The sequence below is a fragment of the Rhea americana genome, unplaced genomic scaffold, assembly GCF_003343005.1.
Source record: "Rhea americana isolate MKP2758 unplaced genomic scaffold, rheAme1 scaffold_19, whole genome shotgun sequence".
NCBI classification, from domain to species: Eukaryota; Metazoa; Chordata; class Aves; order Rheiformes; family Rheidae; genus Rhea; species Rhea americana.
Genome location: NW_028186038.1, coordinates 2539940 through 2560356, shown reverse-complemented (window position 1 = coordinate 2560356; position 20417 = coordinate 2539940). Strand labels below are relative to the sequence as shown.

Genomic DNA, 20417 nt, shown 5'->3' with positions numbered 1-20417 from the left:
TCTGAGAAGGGGATTGCACTAGCGTGATCCAGATTCAAACCAACTGAGAAAGGACTCAAGAAGCAGCACAGAGGGTGGCTGCTCCCCAAATACAGGCACATGCAATTMATTTTCCAGTTATGTAGGAAAATTAAAACTGTTTTCTGTTTCTCTTAGATAAAAATTAGCAAGAATATTTATTTAGCCTCACACTAAAATCTACTTAGGACCAATGAAAAAGGTGACTTCTCAAAACAAAAATCACAAGCAGAAAACGCAATTCCTTTTCTCTTTTATTGATACTGCCAATGTGACTACCTTTACGCAGGCAGATTGCTTTCCTACAAACACACTTTTTGTATTAATTTGGAAGTAGCATTTTGCACTCTATGCCTCCTAAGGTTATCCAATTAACACACAGTTATACTTTTAAGAATCTGTTTCCACATTTTTCTCTTTAGCAATGACATTCGCTTTTTTCAGATCTGTGTAAAGGTTACTTGGCAAGAATACATGCATATGACATTAAATGGAGACCAATCCACCACTAAAAGGTAATGCACATAAAACATAATACAGTACTTCGACATCTTTTCAAATAAATACCCACATACAAATGTAGTAATTTTAAATGCAACAATATTTCTTATGAATCAATACTGTAACAGAAGATGGAAGTRTAAGTCCCCACATCTAGGAATAATAATGCTTTTTCCAGCAAACAGAAATCTTTTCCCCCACTGACAATATTATTTCAATTTGTACTTTTTCTGAGGAGTGGGAAGGCTTCCCCCCGACAAGTACCAATTTAATCATTCACGTGAGCCTCAACAAACAGTACCAAGGGAGGGAGGTACAGCTTGTTGATGCACTTTTCTGTTTCTGTTTCCTGAAATTACAATGATTAGATACAACATGCAAGAGAAGATATTAATGTTCTTTCACATTTGCAAACAATACTATGGTTAACTGCGTCCACCACCGTACAAAGCTAACATAACATCAGTATTCCCAATATGTTCTCTGTACTGTAACCACAAATGTGTTAATACATCTTGCTCATTTGTTCAGTATGAGTCCATTTGGTTCCCAAAGTGTATTTGGGTTTGTATAGGCTTTTTTTTTCTCTCTATACCCCTGAATTTGCAAGGATTTGCATGATGAAATATCATTGACTAACAGAATTTTTTACAATTTTTTGTATATATAACCTCTATAGTAAGACTACCCATTAAAAATGTGCGAAAGGGGAGTTCACTTTGCACTTATTGCTCCATGTCTTTACTAACTTCCAAAACAGCCGTTCCTTTTCTTCTTGTATAGACTGAACTATTCTAAGATTCTCCCTTAAAATTATTAAAGGCACTACTGGCAATAATTAATGACAAAAAGGCGCTGAAATATAACACCCTATCATTGACAACTTTAGAATTTTTCTTTCTAAATGTACCATAATTTGGCACAATAAAATGAAAAAGTAACAAAACAATTCCAATTTGGAATTTAACCGGTACAGTTGTATAAAATTCTGTTAATCAATAATACCTCAACTTCCTAAAACCCAGGAATTCTGGAATTTATAGGTAATACTACTTATTTAATATTTTTCAAGTGCCTATTACTGTTTTAACCAGAGCAAAGTCAAGTTTTCTTCTTGTTACATTGAACTATTCCTAAGAATAATAATACAATATGAAAAAAACCCCAGAATTGGAATACCCTGGATTTCTTAATGAACATGGCAGTTAAAAAAAAAAATCAGTAATTTAAACATATAAAGCTTAACATTTCATAATAATAAAAAAAAGCTGCTGAAGCACAGCACATGTATAGTTTAGCAGAGCTCCTGGTTTTTGTTGAAACTCTTTCTAAACACAATCTAGAGCCAAAAAAAACCCTCTGCCACATGCTGATGTAGAAATCAACAATCACAAGCCCCAATTGGAGAGAAACTATGAGCACAAACCACTGCATTTATATAAACTCTTCTACATAAGTAATTAAAGAAGCTAAAGTAAAATATCAAAATATCAAAAGTGCACAGGTTTAACAATCAGATAAAAAATGAGTATCCTCAATGCAATAAGAAATTCCCCCATCTCAACATTTCTAGTAGATCTAAAACTAATATGGTGATCACTACAGTTGAAGTAGGTTTCTTCAGCACTTGTAAGTTTTCTTACTGCAGCAGCACTTACAGGTAAAGCTTGTTTGTTTTATAGCTTGAGACATAAGAGGAAAGTTACAGGTAGCATATAGGAAAAGGAGTTTTTAAAAGTTAGGTAGGGTCAGGTCAGAGGTTTCCATTCTTTGTGCAACGGGCTACCACTTTTAACCATAAGGAAAGAGGCTAAGAAATGCTGTTGCACTGTTGGAAAGGCCTTCTTCAGGGACTACTCTACAGCTGAAAATGGAAAAATAAAATAACATTAGAAAAAAAATCAGTGTTTATTTCTCAATTAAAGAACTGACAACTTAATACAATGTGCTGCAAAAGCTCCATAGCAGGTTAGTTGGTTGAGGGGGGTCTGTTAGCTTACAGGGTAGAAGCAGCTGTTTTAGCTTGTAGATGCTTTCCAAGCTGATGAAACAGTGCTTTATGGGTTTAGCCTGGAAGCAATAGCTTTGCAGAAAGAAGGTTTCTTACAAGTACTGAATAAAGCTATGCTGTTCAAGCACAAGTCAACAGCAATGAGTGTGCAAGAGACATTTTCAGTGAAGCTTTAGGTTCTCCAGAAACATGCAGGTCAGTATATCATGCAGGCCAATGCAGAGAACAGTAATCATTAGAAGAGCCTGCTTGCAGAGGTAGGTGGTGGCTTAAGAAGTTCTCCATGCGATATCCCAACCCATTGAAAATGAAATGAAGGACTTTGACCAAATGTACATTTCAAGAAATTGTTAATCTTAAATATATTATAATCATTATCTAAACATACAAACAGCAGGATCAGGTCACCTTATGCACCACTGCTCATTTCTTTTGTAACATGTACTAAAAAGAAGTCAAACTGAAACCTTGACAAGCTCAAACAGCTGCGAGGTTTCTTGGTTTGGTCTTCATTGTTGTTGTTGTTTTTAAAAAATATCCACAGAAACAAATGAAGATGGAAATGATTACTAAACCTATTGTATAATAGCAAAATTGTTCATATTTGGAACTGAAAAGGTAAGTCAAGACTGATAGCAATAGTCACTGTCTGATAACACTGAAATCTTTCTATAAAGTTCCAGTTAGCATGAAAGAAACCCTAACAATGAATTCAATTCGTTTCTTGAATTTACCTTTTTGCCATTAGGATTTTATGACAATACTGCCATCAGAAATGGAAGCAGTGAAAACTGTATTAAAGCTCCCTACTGTAGCAGAAGCAAAATGATAACTGTTTCTATTGGAGCAAGGAAAGTTAGCAAATGCTTGCTTTTACAAGGTATTTTTAAATCCACACACGATGCAGGGATGATAAGAATAAAGGCCTTTTGGAAGATTGTGCAGCAAAGAAGAGAAAAGCAGGATTGAAAACTGTTAAAAGATGTTTCTAAAATATCAAACCTGCTGCTTAGCAATATTAAAGCTCAAATTCAGGAGAATTCAATGTTTTCTAAACACATAATAATAGATGCACAGAACCTAGTTTCTAAGGCCAGAATTGGTATTTGTTTCAATCTCTCATGCAGTGATGTTGGGCAACATATCAGACTTCAATCGTTTAGGGTTCTTCCTCTCAACATTGGCAAAAGCAGTTCTGGCATTTGAATGTGGCTTTATAATGTTTCCTAGCCTTGTAGCAAGGTTTCCACAGCTCTGTTAGGTTTCTTTAAAATCTCACTGTGTGAATTTCAGAAGTCTTTGCCCCCCGCCAACACCTGGGTAACCAAAGCCCCAAGCAGTTTCCCTTCACTGGGGAAACTGGCTGTGTTTCCTTATTACCTTATATTAGCATTGTGTATCTCCTGACTACTTACAGGCAGAGCGGCAATGCACAGGAAGCAAGCTGCTGACCATCTATAAGAAATGGTAGTGAGATGAAGCAGTACTACACCAGGAGGATTAGAATGGCTTCAGAAAACATCTATCAAGCAGACAACTGTGCAGTCTCGCATTGCTTTTTAGTAATACTATAGGCATACAAAATTATTTGAAAGAGTACAAAATGAACAGGGCTTTACATTAAAACAAACTTTGAGGCTAGGCACTTTAAAACTCTGGTTAAAAAAAGTGTGCCTTATCATGCTCCACAAATTTTCCACAATTTTAGAAGCAACATTTTTCAATCTTGTATCTTTATGTAGGCACCAATTATGAAGTACACTTTTGTATTATTGAACATATTGAAATTGAGCGGCTAAAAAGGCCCCTTAGAAGTTCAATAGCAGACAAAGGTTTGTTTGTTTTTAAATATTAATATGTATACTAAGCTATTTCATAAATATTTATTAGCAGGATGATCTGGTTAAATTTCCAGTGCCTATAATGTAGAGCCCTGTAAAACATGTGCTTGCATAAGGAATGCAGTAACTTTTGTGTATTTTAAAAAAATTATCAGAGCTCTGAAATACTATCCTATAAAGATTAATACTGAAAGCTGAGAAAATTTGTTTTGTAGCTGACGATATTAGGCCATAGTCATATTAATTCTATGCAGATATATTGTGTGGCTACAGTAATACATAAAAGAAATTTTTTGAAGTGTTAACGCTGCAAGAAGCAACAGAGATCGCAAAGATCCTTTCAGGACATGATACTTTTCCACAGCATAACTTCTTAAAGTGGAACTATCTACCAGGTAGGATCCCAGTTCTCAAAATTTTAAGTTCTATATCAGATGGGGTAAATAGTGCATATTTTTATATAAATGTGCAAGTTTCTTCAGGCAAACCCTCTGAAGAGAGAAAAGCAGAGTGTAAATAATGTATCCTACCATGATTTTCCAGCTTTTATAGCTTATAAAAGCTTTAGGACTTTGGTCAGTGGTGGTATGACAGCAAGTTTTTAATATCTGCCACAATAGGCAAATTAATTTTGGTTCCAGTTCTGAAATGCTCTGCATTTCCAAGACATACCTCTAATCTTAACATTTGCTTTTCACCACTTCTTAAGCCACACTAACAAGGGAGGTTTTCTGTTTGCTTCTGCCTGTGAAAGCATTTATTGAAGTATGCTGCAACCCTGGAGAAAGGATCACATTTGTGCTATACAAACTACAGTTAGTAACACCAGATATAGTGTATCAGGTATGCACTTATAACACTTACCATAAACAGCAAAACTCATACATGTTAATTGTGGAAAAAGCTAATTCCTTTCCACTATTAACTTTTTAATAGCATCCCCATACTTATGAATTAGTTACAGTTAAGACCACCATAATACAATTTGTATTACCTGGTTTAACAACATACTAATACAAGTCAACTCACTGCGACATTAGATAGTGGGGATTTAAGCTGACAGTTACAGCATAAAATAAGATGCATAAAATGATTCTTCTACACACCTCTCCTAGTCACAATAAATTTTGTATTTCTCACTACAAAACACCTGGTTGTTAAGGACAGATCCTTCAGATCTGTCTCCACAGGACCGAATATGACTTACACTAGGGTTACTGCTCTTGGCTTTGGAAGCAGATTTTGTGCGCACCCTTTTGGACTGCTCATGGTCTAGCTCCAAATGCTCCAAGCGCTGGGTAAGGGCCAGTTTCTGCTGGATAGCCATGCGAAGCAGTGAGTTCAGAGTCTTCTTCTCATCTTCAGCTGCTGCAAGCTGCCGCTGCATTTCATCCAGCTGTGTGACATACTCGTCACATCTGCAATGAAATACATCAATCTTTAGCAATCCTGTTTCCATATATGAACAAACGAAACCCTTGTGTCCAGCAGATACGAGCACAGTCTGATAGGTTTGCAGTTGCTTGCATACACACCGTTATAAGAAGGAACTTCAGCCAAACCTGGAGGAAAAACACAATTTCTACTGGGGTTCTTACAATCCCACACTCAGCACTTAAGTTGATACCTTTTATATATAGCACAATTAACAGCATCCCTGGAAAATGAAAGTATGGAGCCTGGTGCAAAAGTTCTCATGTCCAAAATTAACAATAGGTACTAAAGCTAGTCTTCTGGATGTAGTGAGTAGGCAAGATTARTCAGTTTAGACTCTTGGCTTACCCAGAGAGAACATCAATTCCAAGCTTTAGGCTGGAAGCGGAGTCAGAAAGAAACAGTACGAGGAACTATAATGTGATCATTACTAAAACAACAAATAATACCATCTGATCRTCTAAACTTCACACATTGTTACTTTAGACAGAGTCCAGTAAGATTTCCAGTGGTGACTGAACAGTATTTTTAGAGGAGTATCTTTCACATCTCCACTTTAACCCACTCTGATTCCTTATACAGGATACTATAATTAGCATGTTATTACTGTGGTGGCCATTATAACTGGTGGCCATTATATAATTTTCACCATAAAAATTAATTTTGAAACAATTAACAAAGGAACAGAGTGTTACTGGGAACCCTACAGGGGAAGTTGTATGAATGCCTGCAAGCTGTTTTATCTGCAGTCCTTTTCGCAGAGTTTGGAAGCTACTTAACTTGCACAGTGCATCATGAACTATTTTAAAAATTAAGGTCTTTATATGTAAGTGCACGTTTAGTGAACATCAACATATTATGTTTATGGGTAAAGAAATAAATGTTCATAGGTACCAATCAGAATTTACAAAGGCTGCATCTATAAAATAGAACTTCTTCATAAAAGCAGAAAATATCTGCTGAGAAGTTCCTTTTAATGTTGAACTGAAAAAGCCCCTCACTTCAAGGGAGATTTATCATCATGAAATAATATAAAATAGACTCGAGGAGTGGGAGAGGGACACAAAAAAATTGCAATAACACGCAGATTCGTCAGTTGTGCTTATAGTACTAGGTATCAAAATCTGCTCCCCCGAATTCAAATAGCAAGAAAAGGTCTTCATCCTAATTATATTTGCTTGTAAGGGGAACAGTGGAAAGGGGGGAAAATATATTTTTTTACAAATTATACAATAACCCAGAAATATTCATATAAAACCTGCGTGGACTACAGCTGCAGTGTAGCTTAGCATACCAGAAGGCTTTGAATTTAGGGCTGCTATGTGAGCAGGAATCTATCCACTCATAAATCTGAGGGGAAAAAACACTTACCTGGTTGTATCACAAGTTACCCTCATCTTCCCCTGCTGCCCCCACCCATCCACCCCCCCGATTTGATTCTTTGAAAGCTCCACTACTACAAACCACGGTAACGTCCAAAAAGAGTTACCATGTCCTTGAGAAAGGAACTGCAATAACTGCAGCAAAATATGATCTGGCTCAGAAGTGCATGCCCTCCTCTCTACCCRTGTTTCATTCCCAGGCTGTGCAAAGCAGTCTGAGCAAGGGAAACTTAGAGGAAGCTTTCCCCCATAGCATTMCCAGCTCCTTTCCTGTGAAACAAAATGTATCTTTTTTTTGGTTTTGTTTTGGAGTTTCCTTGTACAGAACAGAACACTAATTTAGCCCCCAGATTTCAGCTCAGTGAAGCTGAGTGATGCTTGCTGCAGTCTGTTTGACATCCACTAGACAAATGCTAACCCAAACCAACAAAGGCAAGAGTAACGGATTTCTTGTCTTTCCCCTTCAGAAAAGAAAACGAGAAGAAAACAAAGCCACTGCAGTAAAGCAGAGCAGGGACTTCCCACACAGCCTTGCTAATGTCCCTTAATCCTCATCTCTAAACATTTCTGGTGTTACTCAAGTGTCTCTTGATCAAAGACAGTCGCTTGCACCAAACCCAATAGCTGACTGGTAACATGTTCAAACACTTGTCAGCATCTAGCAGGCAGTAGTTTGCAAGTGAGCTAAGCTATAATTAAAGGCACAATTTTCAATTCAAAAGGTTATTGTATAAGTCATTACCTCATCAAGCTTTCTGCCAGCACAAAGGTTTAAAACATCATATGACTCCTCTTAAAAATGACAAGGCATTCACTATTTTAAATGCATCCATTAGCTTTTCCCATTCATGCTTCTTCCATTACAACTCCAATGCTGAGTTGTTCAACAAACATTGTTATCAGCAGTATACATACAACGGCTGCTTCTATTGTACCTGGGTAACTATTCTCTCRTGTATAAGAAAAATTAGGAGAAGACAAGTGTTAACTAGTATAAAGGCACATGGTGTGTCCTGAGCCTATTTTCCAGATCTTTAAGCCAAGGGAAATGATACAGCTAAAAAAACCTCCAAAACAACCCCTTACCCTGATGTAAACAAGGCTGGCCAGGGGCAGGGAAATGCTGCATTATGCAAAATAGAGCAACAGTTCACCTGAATGCAAGCACTGAAAAGTTCCAGGTTTTTTACTGGATGCAGACATTGCCTGCACACATATACTGGGATCTGCCCTGATTTCCTTCCTGCTGTTCTCTGACTCCCAATTTAATTTTCTCAAACAAAAAGGTTATTCTCCCTAACCACTGTAAGAAAACGTAACCTCCAGCACTACTTTAGTTTAATGCATTATTACAACCAGCCACAGCAGCACACTTGTGTGGTATGTGTACATATATTTTGCTGCTTTACAGATGCAACAAAATATCCTTCATTTTTTATAATTTGCAGAGATACTTCGCAGGTGTATATTATATGCAAAAATATTAGAAGCTCAGAACATAAAATGTCTTTGTTTCAAAAACATCTTTGAAAAAAAATAATTGAGCTTTTATGCTTTAAAGAAGAATAYGAAATTAGCATAAGCCTAATGTGCATTTACACATTTGCACTTTTAAGTGGCTATTGAACAGAAAGCTTTGATGTTGCTTATTTTCTTATCACTGGTAATTAACAGCAACAAAAATAGGAGCTTAAGTAAACATCAACTAGATTTAAAAAACCCCCAAATCCACCAACTAAAACACACACCTACCTACACAGAGAAGAAAATATGCTGAACGTTGAATATAATGACGAGAAATTAAAACATTATCTGGAGCCAAGTTAGCTTTTAAAAAYGTAACAATGGGGTTGTCTCATTTTCAAGAGTTGCCTACCACTACTGCCTACAAATAGCAGGCAATAGTAAGACAATTTTCCAAGAAAGAAGTATTGCTAGATGGAGATTCGACTGCAGGAGGCTTCTTGAGAGAAATATCAACTATTTTAACTTCTACCTCAAGAGATTAAGCTGTCAGCCTACATTAGAAATTAGAACATGCAGGATTGAACTCTCAATTTTTCTTCTTTATTAAAAACTGGGAAATGTATTAGCAGAGCAGCAGTTAAAAAGACATGGGAATGAACATTGCCTGAGCTTGGCTATAAGGGGCATTTGCCACCTGCTATTTCAAATGGAACCTTTATAATATAAATTCGTGTTAAAGAGAGAATTGTAAACTCCTCCCACAGTGAAAAATCCCTCATCTACAGAGAGCAGCATTTTTATATCACTAAAGGGGAAATACAGGGAGGAAGATTAGGCTATCGAATCTCCTTTTAGAAGGTGGCCTTGCACCATGGGTTAGGCATGACAAATCCACCAATACTGCGCAAACCACTAGGCACCACGGAGCTGTGCTCCTTAGCACGGAGGATAAGATTTAGAGTCAATCTCTATACTAGTCCAAAGTTTAAGTGGAGGGCTAAGGTTTATATGAAGACTTGTCAGAAGCTCACCATGCAAGATAAACATAAAATGAAGGCTTGTTATGAGGCACTGACAGGAGAAGACAGGCATGCCTTCAGAGTAGTCTGCTAAACCACAGCTATTACCCACYCCACTGACTAAGCTGGTCTCTCCGGAAGATGCTCATACTGTATATCCAGTGTGATTACATATCCACAAAAATAAGTGTTTTTTTTTTCCTCAAGTTGAAGCAAAAGTGTTAAAGCGCTTAATCCTGCAAGTATGACCAGGGCATGCTCAGTAGTCCAAATGAAGCTGGACCAAAATTTACACAGATCCAACTGTGGGACCAAGGCCCTCTGCCAGGTGAGCATCTGAAACACTTCTCATGAAGTATATTAAGCCACTCTCTTACCTTGAGTCATACTGCACAGACCAAACTCAAAGCAGTAATGTGTTCAAGGATCTCTTAAGAACAAAAAAGCGTTAAGTCCGAAGAAGGCAAAAGAAAGAATGGCCAGAATTAGAAAATCTAGGATTAGAGACAATAAACTCAAGTATATCTGGGGAAACCTTAGCCAGTTACTAATCTGCACTTAGTTCTTCAATATCTTGCACTGAAAACTCACCTGAGTTATACATCTAAAAAGAGCAAGTGTTATGGCCCTTATTTATATAAATCATTGGTATTTTCACCAAGAACAGACTATAGTTTACAACTAGCCTATAGCTGTCTAGATAGTTTATAATCAGCCATATGTAATCAATAGCCATTAGTAAGAGCTATTTAAAAACATAACCAGATGATAAATCTCTTTTGTAGTTCGTAACATCTGGGAAGAATTATCTTCTGTACTCAGGGGCATCACATAGCTGGACACTACAGCTCTTCTAAACCTCTGTTGATAAAAACTCTCATTGAAACATCACAGACTTTTAGGGCAATTTCTTCCTCCTAGAATTCAAAAGAAAAAACTCTTTTCTTTTTTACATCTAGGACGAAATTAGCTATCCTATCCCACTAATTAGAATGAACTTTTAAGCTACTGCAAAGCAGGATATTCTTCCCCTTTCTTCACCGAAAGGAGTAGCAAGGGGTGGAGGACCTAACCTTGACCTCTCTGTCCCTCTCCTCAATGCAGCACTGCAGCTAGGTGTATGTTCTGTGCTCTACAGACTATGAGCACTGAGACTCTGTGTCTACTGCTAAACCAGTTGACTTCCCTAGCTAAAAGACTATTGATAGAAGTAAGTGCCGCTGAGGTATTTTCCATGTAAGATACTTCAAAGCAACTTTTCCCATTTTGATGAAAAACAAAAGGTAGACAAGCTACATGGCAAAAGCTGGTATTTTCTTTATTCTGAATATTTCTACAGCACTACTGTCATATCACAGAACATCTTTTGAGTTTCACTCTCTGTAGAGTAGCGGTTACTAGACTTCAGAAGGTGCCAAGGCACACAGGAATTAGTGGTGTAGATGTGGACACTTTAAAAAATATCTGAGAGAAGAGCAGGAGCTGATTTTTTTGCAACCCAGGAGAGCCTATCTACAAGGGGCAGCCAAACTTGGACCTTGAGATATCCAGCATCACATGTGTTATACATTTCAATTGCCAGAAGCACTAGAATAGGCACTTCAGTGTTATGACTATGTGCAAGAAATCACTGCTGTCTGTTGGCATCATGTTTATCACATGGTCTTGTTACTCTCATGGGTGCTGGCAGCCCACATACTTTCTCTCCAGACATCATTCATCATCTCTAGGTCTGGCACCAGGAATAAAAGGCAAACCCTGTTCATTAATCCGGTCTGGAAATCCCATTCCTGGAAATTTTCAAAATCACATTTTCTGTATCCAACTCCTCTGCACATTCATCCAATGGAATATTTTTAGGCACGTTGAATACTTTCATGTATAATCCAGTGGAAAGACCCTGTAGCTGTAATTCTCAATCCTGTAACAACTGCACTGCACTTCGCTTAAATTTAAGATCCTTTATATTCTGCAGGCCTTCAATGCCCACAAAGATAAGAATACTTTCCTAAATACTTTGTATACCTGGAAGACCAATCTGACAGAGCTTGTATGATGCTGAAGTATATTTGCATTTAAAACTTTCTCTCCATTAATGAACAACAAGTAGCTGCTAATTTCTTGTGTGTGTGGCAGAAAATACGGCTTTGTTTCTTTATCACTATTACTACTTTATAATTTTAGTCTCATATTACATGCCGTCACTCTTTTCAGCACCTTCTAACATTTGCTACTTCTCTTGCTGACTTTTACAGAGTTTGCTTCTCCTTTTATTTACTGTTTATGAAACACTGGAACATGGGGACACCTATTAATTATATCCAGACACATTTGTTCACTGCTTGTCAAAGCCTTTGCTCTCTGCTGGGCTTCTTTTACTGTTTTATTTTAGAGGAAAGAAAAACATCTGTTTTCATATTATCCTTACTTGTTCTTAGGTTCTGGAAAAGAAAGAGAAAATACATGAGCAGCAAACTTGAGGGGGTGAAGAGGTATCCAAAGTCATTGCTCAGAGCCAGCTAGAGGCCGTCAGGGTTTATTAGGTCAAGTACAACTCCACATGAATAAAACTGTATGGTTTCCTTGCCTGTCCCTTAGCAAACAAGTCAGTGAGGAGCCAGGTTGGCTGTTTTTAGCCCCTTTTACTCCATCAAGAAGAGCTTGGCTGTAAACTCACACAAGAGGCACTTCTGGAGAGAAGAGAATAGTGTCCTCCCATGAGTACACATAGCACTTAACATGCAAGTTAAAGAGCCCCAACAGACTTAAAGCCTAAATCAAAGCACAGAAAAACTGCAAAAACACAATATATGAAAAAGAAAGGTAAAAGCCACTCTGTACTTTTATTGCATATGGATTTTGCCAATTTCTGTATTTAATAGAGTTTTTGGAAGGATGCTTACTTAGATAAAGTCTAGCAAATCAAACCCAAGGGAAAGCCTAGCCTAAGAAAATAAAGTAACCTTTCCTTTTTTAATGTGGAATTGTTTTTAGAAATACCTCCTCATCCAAACTGCGGCCAACTTTTCKTAGTGTTTTCTTCTCGGCTACAAAGTGATGGTCACAGTGACCTTATATTCTTCACCTAACCATCTTTTAATGACCAGCTCTATTATTCTAGCATTGTAGTCTCAGTTTTTAACTTCAGTCTCTGGCTGCTAAATCTGCATATCTTTGCTCTGTTGACACTCCCAGCACACTCTAGAAATTGCAGATTCAAAGGTCCTCTCCAAGCAACAACTGGAGTCCTATGGTCTACCTAAGTAGGTCGTCTTACTCCCTCCTTCCTTGCTGAAAGTTTAAGCCATACCAATCTCTAGCTTAAATTCCAAGTTAGATTTTTTTCGTATCTGTTTTAGTACTGTATTTTTCCTCACAATCAGTTTTAGGAACTCTCTTGCAAGTTTCAAAGACAAATACCTATAGGCAATCTAGAAACATACGGTGACCTACAAGAGGAGGAATCTATGCTTTGCTCKCACCCGAAATCATCTGAAAACAGGACATAGTTCAAGTTCACCCACAACACTTGGGAGAAGCTCTTTGTCTAGCAAAGAAAGGAATCAGACTTTCATCTGACACAATGCTTTAAAGGAAGATGCATTAAATTTTCTCAAATTTGTTATTAAAAACCTCTCCTCACATTTAAGTATAGCTTTATACTGGTCTACATAGAAACCTTTCAATCTTGTTAACCCTCTAAATGGTTGTTACAATATTTTTAAACCTACCATAAAATATTATGGGAGCTTAAATATTTTTTCAAGGGAACACCATGAATAGCTTGGAGCTCTACACTCCATTATTCACCACTTAGAAATGACCTGAATACCACCAGAGATATGCCCCCCAGTTTGGGAACTCCTGTTCTCATTTGCTRCTATTTCCTTACTTGGTGCTGTTAACTTAGGGCTTTGGTTACATGAACCGCAACATATGCTCATAYGCTCAACAAAGAGTTGGAAAGTCACCCCTTGATTCATATAAGATTTCAAGATAAATACTTGAAAAAAGGATCTCTGAGATGAATTAACTACATATCTCTGCACTTCACACTTGTTTGTATTAAGCGATACAATAAAAACTCTGAGAGTAAGCACTGCATTTTAAAGACTTTTTATACCTTTTGAAAGCTTACATTTAAGATTGCACTTGAAAACAAACCAGTTATCAGTTTATACTATATAAGGCAGCAATCATCTACAGAGAATTTTTATTAAAAGTAGCTTGTGTGAAGCTGTATTTTCTTTTTCCAACTTGCAAGGATTTATTCTTTAGAATGCAAGCACACACACAGCAGATATTATTAGTTTCATGTTGTGCGTGTACTCTAAGAGTGACCCCTTCCTTTCCAGTGTTCAATCTCCTCATGTAAATACAAGTTATTCTGGTTTAAATTCTAAGTAAATACATTTATAACCCCCCAGAAACAATAGCCACAGTAGTATATTCTGTATAATGAACTTAGAAGAATATTTCTTAGAAGAATATTCTTTCAAAACCTGCTCCAGATAACAGGTAAACTGCAGAAGGCAGATGACAACCATAAAAGAGAAGTACAACTTCACATCTTGATAATAAAGCTGCAGTTTGAAGTCTAATGAATGTGTGTTGCATGGTCAGGCCTTGTTGTTTATTTACATTTATCGCCATCCAGGCTGTCTTTTAACAACTAGGAATCTACTGGACAAAGTAGAACAAAAGAGATATTCAACTTCTCTTTGCATTATAAAGGAGGAAGTGATTGCATCTTTTTGCCAGCACAGAGAGAATTTACTAATGAAACATCAAAACATTGGATTGCACTGATAAATAGTTACTAGAGTCTAATTAAGCAGATAAATTCCACTTTTCAGATTTAAAGGGCAGACTTTAATCTGGCCCAAGCATTCTTGGCTTATTTATACATACAATAGCAACGTATGTATGTTGACAAAGAAAATCTGGACTTGAACAGTACAGTTAGTGCCTGTACTTCTCTGAATCATGCATGTAATGCAGCACTTGTCTTGATAAGTCTTGATTTATTTCTCTGTATGACAGCTTAATTTCAGGCTCTGTGTTGTAAAATAATAATAATAATAATCATAATAATGAAAAAATAAATAATGCTACAGTCTCAACAATACCCTTAATGCTGGAAGCTATTAATCTGTATTTTGCAAGCCTTCCTTTGTCTCCAGGCTCAGGTCCTGTTGTATTTTCATTACTTATTAACAGTAGCTGATGGTATTGTCAAATTAGTAGGATTAACCTACTTTGAAAAGGAAATTAGGTCAGTTRCTATTTTCATGCCCAGCCTGCTTTGTTACAACTTCTCTTGCATCCTACAAAAATAGGTGGTTTCCTATGGAAAAGGCAGATCTGTGTGCAAGTCTGCTTCATTTCAGACTGACAAAACACAACACAGAAATGTGGCAGAGAGAAGGCTCCAACCACGTTACAACAGCTTCTGCTGATACAAACCTTTCAGGCAAAGAAATAAGACTTACAGTAGACTGTTAGGAGGTGCTCCTTTATCAGGCTGTTTGCAACGGTTAAGAAATAATTTGTGCTATTACATACTTCTGATATTTGAATCACACCTAAAAATCACTCCAAACAATTTGAGATTATCTTCACCAAAAGCCCTAAGAACGTGCCTTCCACATCTACCTTGCTGAAGCAATGAATACTTAGATGAAACAACTACTGACAGAGAAACGCATTCAGCCCCCAATCATGCTACTAATCCTCTCTGACCAGAGATCAAGTAGGGATTTATCCACAGTAACAGTTTTCAGTTGCTATTACTGCATCTGATACAAAAATACAGGCTCCTTCTAAAACCTAACATACTTAAGGGAAGCAAAGCTGCAAAGTGTCCCAGCAGCAATGCCTACATGTGATTAAGTTGCACTTCCAGTCCCCCTGGCAGCTACACCACTCGACAAGCAGGCATGCCTTCTGTAGTTCTGAAGAGGACGGGGCACACTGAGAACGATGTTCTCGGCAACTGCCCCTGCCTTAGGTTAGCTGCGAAATACAAACCYGGCTACTCCTCCGCCATGCCACGACTGGGTAGTCAAATGCTCAAAAGATAACAGGCTCTGGAGACCAAGGCACTGCTCATTCTATCCTCAGGCTTTTGAGTGCTCTTCGTGTTGCTCTGCTCTTGGCTCCCTGTTTTTTCACTATAGGTATGAAGTAGAGCATAAGGTCAGCAATGGAAATTGTTCATTTAAGCAGGRGAATCTGTTGTGCGCCCACGGAACGAGCCTGTTCCTGTCTCCTCTAATTACACACAGGTCCCAGCAAGGACCCAGGGCAGAGCTCTAAGACTGTTGCCTTCAGAGAAGTTTTTATTCTGACTCCAGTTCCTCTGTGGCAGGGAATCCTCCTTACTGCCTTTTCARAAAAAAAAAAAAAAAAAAAAAAAAAGATTGACGTCCATACGGTAATAAACTAAGAGAAAAGCAGAGGTAGAATTATCCCTCCAGCATTTCTTTTATAGTTCTTCTCCAAACCATTTTCACAGTTGCTGTCTCACATTCACACTGAGGCAGGAAAATTAACATGTAGAAAAAGCATACTGAGGTTGTATATAAYTTAGACAGCGAGCTATCTGCATCTAGGAAAAATAACTGAAAATAATGGCTTTCTTTTTTCCTCTTTCCTCCCAAGTTCCAGCTGATCTATCAGTAACAATGAAGAAACTGCAATTCTGCTCCACAAGAGCAGAGAGGGGAAGGAGAGTATGACAAATCCCAATAGTGCAGGGCATTACTTTCTCTAGAATAACAAGCTCCCATGATTCAATCTTTAGCATTTCTTGGAATCCACTTCTCCCTTCCACGCTCACCCATTTGCAAGGATATTGCCAAGATAGACTGCATCACCAGGAAGCCTGAGATTACTCAAGGGACATGAGAGCTGCTGCAGAACCACCCCCACAAAAGACAGAAAAGCCTCATAAATCCTCATAAACAACCCCTGTGGTTCCTTACTGTGGCAGTTTTTAGCAGATTKCAGAAAGAAATTTTTTTCTGCTTAAAAACAACTTCTGCAGAGCAGAAGGAGAACCAAGCAGCATTCAGCACATACAGACTCTCCACTCCCCTTGAGTTAGTTTACAAGTCCAGCAAAGTATCTAAGTATCAAGTTGCATTAAACAGGGACTATTACAATCTCTCTTTTCTCTGTATTCTTCAGGCAATAGATGCGATATGCAGGCAAATCAACATCACCATGGGCTGTCTCTCTGAATGTCAAACTTGGACTGACTACTTTTATCCAAAGGTGTTTTGTTTGTGTTTTGGGTTTTTTTGTTTGTTTTCCAGGATCATCTCCACACAGGAGCCAAATGAATATTTCCAGCTGTGAAACAGATCTGGATTTTGTAAAAGGATTTTGTTTCCCAGAAGAAATGTGTAGACTTGAAAGAGGAAATCAATGACAGTACAGTAAGCAATGTGCAGATCAAAATGGCATTTATCACTTGTACAGCAAATGATGCATCAGCAGGTATTTTTGTCCATTCACACCACAAAGCACAGCTAAGAAAGGCAGAAGCAAGTTCTGAAGACGTATATAATGCTGATTAGCTCACAGGTAAATGAAATGACAGAGAAGCCAACTGCAAGGTGAATAACTTCAGGATATACATTGAAGTTTGCTCATCATCACTGTGTAATGAATGCTCATTTTATCCTTAACACCATTCCTCTTGAGAGCTGAGCGCTTTAAGAACTGGGGATTATCTGCATCCAAAATTTCTTAAGTAAATATCCCACACCAAATTCTTGTTTTGTGGCAACATACTATATCTCTGGCATTTTCCTCATTGCCAGGAGCACATCACAGACAAACACTACTAAGCAACAACCTTGGGAAAAGCACCCTCCTCCCTCCAATCCCTACACAAGCAGCTTTGCTGCTTGTGGGCAGGAWATTCTGCTCTTCCCACGCACAAGCCAGAAATGACGTAATTTGCAGAGAGAGTTCACATGCTCTTTACCTTGTAGCAAACATTGCTCTCAGGGAAGAGAAGGTAGCAGCATCTTCTTTCAGAGCCTTCAGCTCATTGCGCAGCTTCATCATCGTCTCCGTAACCATAGCTTTCTCATTTTCATACTTGCTTTTTAAGTTGGCAAGGGCGACCTCTGCAGTCTATTGTTCACCAAGAACAGAAACGTACTTGTTAACGAAACCCTTCACAAAGTGGTTGGTTAAGAGATTTCTCACCACCTTTCACATTATGAAACATTTACTTACACTTCTGGCCAACTTCTCTTGTACACATTAAATAAAATTGCATTTTTGAACACTGGAAACAGATCAGACATATAGGGTTMCTATTGCCATTAGGCAAGTTAATGATAGCAGAATCTAGGAAGTTACAGAAAACACATTTAGAGGCACTTATCTCCAACTATTAAAATAAACACTGCATAATTCAATGCAAAACAGAAAAAGTCTGTTTACTATCTCTATATTTACACATATTCAAGCAATAGCTTGTACAGCTCTCCAACCTTCAAAAAGCATTCTGTATTTGCATATTTTGGAAAACCTTTACATGAAAATATGTGCAAAAGAAAATTTTGAAAGTATCTAATTATTTCTTGAACAACTCTATCCTTATTCTTCTTTCTTTTCTTGAGACAGTTTCAACTTGCCTTATCTTCAGAGGAAGCATCATGAAGCATGCCACATGATGGTCTCATGACAGTTAATTTACTACATTGCTAATGTGTACCAAGTGGCATAGTCCAACCCCCAAGGCTAATTTTACCTTTGTCACSTATTCTCCTTTGACCATGTTTTTATATCACACCCTCATCTTGAAAGGCTTTATTTTTGCAGACAATTTGAGAGAGAAGATGACAAATTTAAGAACTATTTTAAGGGTAATTATCAGAATTCTTTCAAGTACAAAATAATTATTGCCTCTTCATCTTAGTTTAATTTTCATTTTAGAATAATTTAGACACACACTAGACTGAAGCTATATTAAATAAAAATTTAAATGAATATGTGACAAGCAGAAGTCACAAGGCCTGGCACTCAAGCTTTATAGTAGAACACCTACCTGCCTCTAATGAAACTGCCTGCCTTTTCTCAGCCTTATGACCAATACCAGCAACAAAAGTCCCATTGATTTCAGGGAATGGCAGTATGCCCTCAAAGATAAATTCTCATGTGTTCATGACCTAATTCCCTGAGATTGCAACTTTTATGCCTATAACATCCTACTTACCTGTTTGTTGGCCTTCAGCACAGTCCTTAGAGTTGCTATCTGTTCTCTCTTGGTGCTTAGCAGGGACTTCAGCTTCAGAATTTCTTCCATGAGAGCTTCTTTGTCCTTGTCCACTACTGGCCCAAGTTCTTGGGTGGCAACACGCTGTCTAGACAACTCAGTTGTTCTGTCCACAGCAGCCTGCAGGTGTTTGATCTGATCCCGGATTATAGCAATCAAATTATAAATGTTCATTGGTTCTTTCCGAGGATCTGACACAGGAGATGGCAGAGATGACACTGGAGATGGGCTGGTGTCACCACTTCCACTCTCTGCCTTTCCTAGTTCTATAGATAACAGCCCTTTAGAAAGAAGAATAGGAGATTTTCTTCCCTTGGTCTCTGGACTGCTGCGTCCTCCTCTACCTTCCTTGTAGTAATCCAGCATCACTCTGTTTGGAGTTTCATTGTTGCACATGCAGACATGGTGATATAAATTGGCCAATTCTTCACTGAAGGTGACTAGTTCATCCTGGGCTACACTGAGGCTGCCCTGTGTTTCTCCAGCAACATCACTGACTTTCTTCAGCTCCTTCTCCAGTCTGGCCACCTGTTCTCTATCATGCCTACTGGATTTTTCTAATGAGGTGATCTTTTCAGTGAGAGCTTGGCTGTCWGTCTCATATCTGCTCTTCTCCTCCTCATACTTAGACTCACACTCCTTATATTTGGCCTTAAGATTTTTAAGTTCTTCTTTAAGGTCAGTAATTTCTGCCACAGCCACTTTGTATTTGCACTCTAAGATCTCCGGCCCATTGATGTCAACTTCATAATAATCTCCATCTTCATGGCTGTCTCGGTCCTTCTCATTGTCAAGGGCAGACTGACGTTCCTTACTGACCTGGAGCTTCTTCATTGCATTCAGGTTTTCTGTGAGCCTGCCAACTTTCTCATGCTGTTCTGAGAGGGCTCCACGTGTATTTTCTAGCTGCTTTTGAGATTCTTGTAGCGTAGTTAGCAAGTTCATCTTTTCTCTTTCCATCTGAAACGCATGAAAACAGACATCTATGTAAAGAAATCAGTATCACACAAATGGCTTTATTTTATTGCAAGAGAAAACAAGTTAGCCATAGCCAAAATCCATATAGTTACAGAAATCTAATCACTTGCATATTATGGAAAAAGCTATTTCATTTACTCCAAAACTATGTCAAGCATAGTGCTTCTCCTCAAATCTTTGTTATTTCCATTCCAAAAAAAGCATAATTTTAGGCATTTCTTTTCTTTCATGGTTGGGGGCTTCATCCAAAAAAAAAAAAAAAACCCCAAAAAACTACTATCTTGAAAATTGTGAAGAATATTTTGGAAAGCATGGAATTACTCAATAAAAGAAGCTTAAAGTTTCATTAAAAGATAGTCCAATTTGGATTAAAGGAAAATTTTCTGACAGATTAGGATATTACAAAATGAAAGACTTCAAGAATAGAGGAGAAACTTTAAATTGTTAATGTAAATTTTGATTTGGAAA

General features: G+C 37.8%; 1 protein-coding gene across 6 annotated transcripts in view; it reads right to left on the bottom strand.

Annotated features, from left to right (window-relative positions):
- Positions 1 to 259: 259 nt before the first annotated feature.
- The window catches only part of BICD2 (BICD cargo adaptor 2), a 97149-nt gene continuing 76991 nt past the window's right edge, over positions 260 to 20417 (bottom strand). The window contains exons 5-9 of one of the 6 annotated variants that reach the window (XM_085302378.1): positions 18912 to 19931; positions 17670 to 17821; positions 5579 to 5789; positions 3911 to 3985; positions 260 to 2383 (exon numbers count right to left, since the gene is read on the bottom strand). In XM_085302378.1, coding sequence (XP_085158504.1) covers positions 3938 to 3985; positions 5579 to 5789; positions 17670 to 17821; positions 18912 to 19931 — 1431 coding nt within the window. In that variant the 3' untranslated portion in view covers positions 260 to 2383; positions 3911 to 3937. The other 5 variants (XM_085302377.1, XM_085302380.1, XM_085302379.1 and 2 more) reach the window with 5 other exon arrangements.